Source organism: Crocodylus porosus, unplaced genomic scaffold (genome assembly GCF_001723895.1).
Source record: "Crocodylus porosus isolate Cpor-Errol unplaced genomic scaffold, CroPor_comp1, whole genome shotgun sequence".
NCBI lineage: Eukaryota > Metazoa > Chordata > Crocodylia > Crocodylidae > Crocodylus > Crocodylus porosus.
Genome location: NW_017728907.1, coordinates 11,858,326 through 11,865,587, shown reverse-complemented (window position 1 = coordinate 11,865,587; position 7,262 = coordinate 11,858,326). Strand labels below are relative to the sequence as shown.

Sequence of the window (7,262 nt, the reverse complement as noted above, 5' to 3'; positions counted from 1 at the left end):
CTCTTTCCTGCTTATGCAGGGGGTCGGACTCGATGATCCATTGAGGTCCCTTCCGACCCTAGCATCTATGAATCTATGAATAAGGCATGCAAATACCAACACCATTAAAGTGGTGCAAAAGCATTTAGCCCACTTTAAAAAGTGTCGTGCACACACACCCGTTGTTTAGTCTACACACAGCCTACGCTCCCAATTATTTTGGTGGTCCTCCAGCTGTCTTCCCTGACCAGACAGTCCGTTTATCCATGACCTCTACTGCTCTAGGGTCATGGGACCAGACTTCACTGTAATATTTAAATATTGCTGCACAACCAGGAACTGTCCCTTTATGCTCACATACTGCAAGAGGCAGCACAAATAGCATTTTGCTTTAGTCCTGTGCTGTGTGGCTTCATTGTGCTTTCCAGTGGAGCCAAGCTGAAGTTAATGGATTCTTCACCCTCTTGCAAAGGCTGGAGCAAAACTAAAGGACCTATCAGAACTCAGGGCGGACTGTAACAAACATATTTCAGGGAATTGGTGTGATGGCAGATAAAGGTCACAACTAGGATGCTACGCAGCGCTCTCTATATATGCAAAGAACATTGAAATGACTTCAAGGAAAACAAAAGGTGCAAAAAAATCATGTGAACAGAACCGCATATTTCTATTATATGGGAGCTGGACAGGATTTCTGCATGCAACACCAACATCTGCCTGTGCTTCACCTAAAACATGGTGAACAAATAAGGGCAGCACAATCAGCAATGGCTCAAAAAACATATGCATGATAGCTCTAAGCTCAAGCAAGACCCTATAGAGGCAGACCTCGATACCCAGGCCCTGTTGCCAGAGATAGAAGTTGGCTGAAAACACTCAGGTTGCCTGCTGCACTGTAGATGAAACTGGTAAGTGCCACTTCATTGCCTTTTTCCACTCCCCACGGTTATTGATATCATTATCGTGTGCTGTGAGTGAAAATAGGGATTCAATTCACTGGTCTGGATGCGCCCTTTATGTCATCAGATGTATACAAAGGAGGCAGAAAGCAGCACAACTGCTTTTTGACTAAAGCAAGCACATTGCAGTTTGAATACTTAAAGAAACTGCTTGTTATGGATAAAGTGGTTTGAGTTGAACTTCTCTCAAGACTTCACTATAGGGTCAGAATTATAGTCATTTCATTACTTGAACTACCAGTTCCTACACATTAAAAGGTTTCAGTTTCTTACAAATTCAGCTTTAAGTCTGAACTTACAGTTTCTACAGTTTAAAGAGTTTCAAAAGCTATTACACTTGCAAGTTAAAAAAAAACAACCAAAAAACATAGCACTAATCAATCTGCAACCTCAACTTTACCATGGGACTAAGGAAGAAGGTAGGGCCAAGTGGCACCTTAAGGCGTTTATAATTGTGCTCTGGGAGTGGGGAGGGGAACACTTTAATCAGAGCAACTCTAAGAGCGTTAGATAAAGTGCCTCCACCGCCATTTTGAAGCACAGGGATGTTGACACAAAAGATGCGGGAGACTGCTGAAGCACTGTAATTGCCACACTCCAGCAGACTTGATTAAGCGCATCAGAACAGCTTCCCTGCTCATGTATAGGGACCCTTAGAAGTTAAAGGAATTAAACTTATTTAAACTTGTCCCATAAAGGAAAGGGAACAAGGTTTGGAGCTCTCCTCCTTAGGCAGGAAGGGAACCTCATTCATGCACATAAGATCACGAGGAGGGCAACCCATCACCTGTAGATGGTGGGATGTAAACAGGAGGGCTCCAAACTACATTCAGCAAGCCTTGAGAGTTAAACATGGCCCCAACCTGCCCACAAGGCTTAAGAGGGTCACTGCCCATCTTCACCAAACCCCTACCCCATCTGCCACTTGAACCTTCCAAGGAGACGGTGGGTAGCTGATGCCAATTCAAATATCAAAAGCCAAGCTCGATTCATTGTGCTCTCAGAAGACACAGAAGCCTCTCTCAATGGACTATTAGGTTCAGAGGCTCATGAAATGGTCACCTGGGTGCTTCAACAACTCTGAAGCTCAGGAAAACCCACAAATCAGTATATGGCTTGCAAAAGCTGCAGGTCCCAACAAACATTTTAGTAGCTGGTACACACAAAGCTTTTTAGATACAAGTGGAATTGCCAATATTTTGCAACCTTCCTGTGCTCCACTCGTACACCACCTGCTCTCTCCATCCCTCCAAGTCTCCCCCTTCTTAAAGATTTACAGAGTGCATGCAAGGAATGAGATTTGGGAGAGAAAGGGAGGTGGAGACAGATGCACGCACACCAAAAACTGAGGTTTATATTGGAAAAGAGACAATCCACCTTACGTTTTGATTAAAAGAAATTTAAAAATGTCCATCAAAAACCTTCCTGTATGACTGATTCACAGTGAGAATGGTGTTCTTTACCAGGAAACAGCTTCAAAACCTTCAGTCTCAAACAGCCAGATTCCCCACATTAATTCTGTCTGAGCAGCTGATCTTTACAGATGTTCTTATTTTGAAAAAATTGATCTAACCAAATAATTCTCATAACTGTACACTAAGTCTTGTAGGAAAGTGCAGTTAAGCCTAATTCTTTTCTTATAAGGAGCAAAGAGTGTTAGACATTCACACAAGCACACAATTAATGAAAAAAATGTCCAAATCATATATGTTTGTATATAAGGTGACTCCAGATCTAGCTTATAGTTATGAGGCCACTCCTTTACTCGTGAATTGAGAACTGGGAAGGCTGGAGAGCAGGGGTGCTAGAATCATGCTCAAACTTAGCTGCAATCTAAGCCAAGAAGTGGCTGTATCAGTCTATAATTCGGCCAACTTGTTTGCTTTTGCAAAGAATAATTTTGTGATTCAATATAAAGCAGCGCTTCCTATAGGTTGTTTCCTTATACCGTGCATAATACTTTCCTAAGCTCCACTGGGACTTTTACAGAGCTCAGCTGCATGCCATGGCTGGGTTACTGCCATAAGGTGACAGCAATCCTGCAGTAGCTACATGGACACAATTTGAGTGAAGCTTTGCTCCTACCTGCTCAGTGGCATTTTTTTTCAATTTACAGTAACTTCATTATTTAGCAGGTCTCACAAGCAGAGAAGAGAAATGACATAACAGCAACAGAAGACTCCCATACTATGAGCTACTTTCCCTGCTTGTATGTCCTACCCCAGATCTAATCTATGGGCCCCACTATTGAAAACCTAGGTCTACACTAAGACCACTTTGTTGGTCTAGAAACACCAGTATGGGATACCTGCAAAATGGACAAAAACCAGCAAAGTTGCACTGTGTATCACTGTAACAAATATATCCCACACCCTGCCAAGGGAAACAATCTATACCAGGAAAAGCACAGGTTTTCTGGTAAAACTGCAACTATTTTGAGAGCTTCTACTAACACAGCTGTTACGCAGCATTCAAACCTCTTCACACCCCTGCCTAGCACAGAGCTGTACTGTCAGACATCTACACCTTAGACAAAGCCTGAAGTAGTGAATTAGGAATTTACCCTCTGTTGATGCAGCAGCTTTGATGTGGACAGTCAACTGCTAAGGACTGCACTGACAGCCCTTGTTACAGGCTGCTGAACCAGCAACAGATGTTAACAGCTTTCAGCCACTCCTACATTAAGCTGGATTTACATAAGTGAGTGATCACACTCAGTGCTGAACCCCATTCTGAAAAGCCACTCAACCCAAGAAGGAAAATTTCGCACCCCACCTACCTGTCCACTGCGGGGGACAGCGGCAGTTGTAAGTGTTTACACCATCCACACATACACCACCATTCTGGCATTTGTGGTTTGGGCAGTCATCAATGTTGTGCTCACAGGTATCTCCTTCAAAGCCTAGGCAAATAAAAAATGTATGAAATGGAAATTATTTTCAAAAAGGCCATTAAAGAGAATTACCCTGTTAACCTAGTTCCCTGCAGAACACCAGAGCAGCAGCTGGACACAAGAACCAATCGTAAGAGCCTTCTGCCTTTACCCAAGTCAAAGGAAAGGTTGGCTTATACCAGCAAAGCACTAGTCCTCCAGTCAGGCAATGGCACAGAGCTTTGCTTTAGTATTAAAAAGCTTTATTTTTTTAAACCAAAGGCCAGGAATTCTCATTTAACCACAAGGACAGCCTTTGGCAGGAGACTAGCGTTGACCCTGGCAAGTTGGCCTGAAGTACCTGGACTTTAGCATGTGTTTACCTCAGAATTGCTCATCCCCTTGAGTTCACATGAAGGTAAAAAGACACACCTCTTCACATTGAACACAAGCCTTCAAATCTCTTTGTTGGTTCCACCACTCCCCAGTGTGGGAAAGAGCTAAGCCAAGCCCACATCACATAGCCCAGGGCTGTGACCCAACTTCTTACTTCGTACTCTTGATGCACCTTCTGGTGGCCTGAATGCACTAATCCGGTGCAGCAGTGACCCTGTCCACATAATACCTGGTCCCCTACTTCGTGCATTTTAGCTATCATCACCCAACCAAACCTATAAATTAAACCCTGATGGAAGAAAAAAAAAAGAATTCAGCAAAAATCCTGACAGCCTCTTTATATGCATATATTATAATTTTCAACCATCCTGTCAAACAAACCTTTTATCGGTTTCCACATTTATATGGACAGCAGATGGTCTCTGCAGATAATAATACTTTTAAGCATTTCATGGGAACAAATGCCTGGTTCTCTTCAGTTTTCTTAGCTTTTATTCTTTTCCATCTATTTGTTCATTTTATGCTCCCCAAAATAACCCTCCAGGCAGAGTCAGATAAAGTATTTACTTCTTATACTAGAGATGGCAGAGATTCAAAGGGGTGGGAGTAACTGATTCCAAAATTCTTACAAAAGTTTAGTCTCTTTTGGGTTCTCTGGAATCTTTGACTAGTTACAGTGCAGTCTCCTCATCCAAAACACGCACACTTTTCCCTCAGCCCTCCATGTTCGGCTCTGGACAGCACAACAATATTTGTCAATCAGGTCAAAACCAGCTTTTAGAGGGTGCATCATCCAAGGCAGACATTGCAGAGCCTGTAAATGAGTTCCATAAGCTCACCAGCTTTGCAGCAGCTCTCACTGAGTTCAGCTGCTTTAAAGAGACTGTGAAGAGACTTGCAGCAAGAGTGACTTTTCTCTTGCATCTCTTAGCTGCTTCCCGACAAGCGCAGCTGTGAGCTATGTGGCACCGCAGACATGTCTGCAGCATACACACTGCACTGCAAGAAGGCAGCACACAAGTTTTTTTTTGACCCCTGGATATTCAGGGGCCAAAAAAAGCCAAAACAAAACAAAAAACCCAAACAAAAAACAAATTTAAAAAAACACCCCCCACATGCAGGCACAGCATGCACAGCTCAAAACCAGAGCCTGGCTGGCTGGAGCCACCAGCTCCAAAACCCTAAAAACTTGTCAGCTAGCTCTGTCAGCTTTGGAGATGCCAACACTTGACTAATTCTCTAGTATGCGAGTCCCAGACAACTATGCATTTAGCTGTTCACCTCTGCTGCATATGGAATTCCATGTGGTTTGATGCTGCATGAGTAAAATTGGAGTGCTGACCTCAGACTGAGATGGAAAGCTAGTTAAAATCGGGGGGATTTTACACTTCTAATTGCTACATTCCCATTTACTGTTTAGCCCTCAAGCACATAACATAACTGTGACAAGTCATTACTTCTATTATACAAATGGGTAAAATGTATCTACTAGTAACACTATTGCATACAGGACCTTTAGCAGATGAGTGCTCCAGTAGATGAGTGATCTATCTAGCATGGAAGTTGGCAACCAATGTGCCAGATTCAGACCGCAGAGCACTTTGATCTGGACTGCAAATGTGTGGCTCTGGCAGCCTTTAGTGGTAGTTGCTCTCTCCATGCTGCCACAAGGAAAAGCAGCAGGAGTGGCCAAATCTTAGCACAGTGGAACCTGCCTCTAACCCAAGCTGGGTTGTTCTGGCCCACAACCTGGAAAGGGTGCCAACTGCTGATCTAGCAAATAAGCAACAGCAGGTTCCACTGTCCTGGAAGTAAACTAGGGTACAATGAAGGCCTAGTATTACCTAGCTTCAGGCCTTTGTTGGAAGGAACCCACCTTTGGTACACCAGGAGTCATCGGGTACCTCCTTTCCTCCCTGCCATGTGGTCTTGGGCAATGAAACTGCAGGAAGGGGCCAACAAGCTGCCTGCCAGCCAGCCCCTCCGCAGCATGCTGAATTGGGGAAGAGCAGCTTCGGGCTGGCAGGCTGACCCTCTCCAGGCCCTGTGCCAGCTGGGGCTGTACTGCCTCGGTTCAGCATGCTGCAGGGTCCTAGACAAACATGTAAATGCTGTGCTTGGGCGCAATAAATTCCAGCACAAACTGCACCAGCGTGTTTATTCAGGTGCACTAATTTCATGTGTAGGTGCAACTATTGTGTAGCTGAAGCCACCTGTATGTTACATATGCTTGACTTAGACTTTCTTCTGCTGCTCCAAAGCTTCCCTGTCATTTCCCTTCTGTCTCTTAATATATCTCCTTTTTAGATCCACCCCCTTCCTAAACCCAAAGCTCAAAAAAGTTGAAGAAAAATGGGGAACTAATGTGTCATTTGTTTGGCATATTGAAAGTTTTGTTGGACTGATGGCTCTACCGGTCAACTCCTATACCCCTGTCAAGGGCCGCATGGGTAGCCTCGCCCCTTTACAGAAGCCCTGCCTCTCCGGTAGCCATCTTGTGAGCGGAAGTCCTGCCCGCTAACCCCTGACCTTTTCCACCAGAAGTCCCTCTGCTTGCCCACATAAGTATTCCTTTCAGCAAGGAGTTTTGCCAACTCAGAACCAGAAAAATACCAAATTATATTCTAAAAAACAAACATCTACAAACATTCATTAATTTTATTTCAAAAAATATTTCTGTCCTGATTTACATGCGTTTGTATAGTGTCCATAGAGGTGATTGCACAATAGTTTAAAATGAAGTCTTTACTCTTGCATATTGTGGGGGGGGGAGTGGGGTGTATATGTTTGTGGAGGGCTGTGGATGTGTGGGTGTGGGGGGGGGTGAGGTGAGGAAGCATGTGGATGTGTATATGGATATATGGAAGACAGGGAAATGGCTGGGAGTGTGGCGGGGCTGGGCTGCTCAGTCCTGCTGGCATCCCCTGGGTCCTGCTTTGCTTTGGTCCATCTTTGACAGGCAGCCAGGAGCAAGTAAATATTAATTTCCTAATTTTTTTAGGGGCCCCATGGGCTGAATAGAATGGTTTGGCAGGCCACATCCAGCCCATGGGCTG

At 44.2% G+C, this 7,262-nt stretch overlaps 1 protein-coding gene across 1 annotated transcript in view; it reads right to left on the bottom strand.

Annotated features, from left to right (window-relative positions):
* Positions 1-7,262, bottom strand: part of NOTCH2 (notch 2) — a 114,208-nt gene that overhangs the window by 83,061 nt on the left and 23,885 nt on the right. Inside the window, exon 5 of the mRNA XM_019530576.1 lies at positions 3,718-3,840. Within this exon, the coding sequence (XP_019386121.1) occupies positions 3,718-3,840 (123 nt within the window). The remainder of the gene's footprint in view (positions 1-3,717; positions 3,841-7,262) is intronic.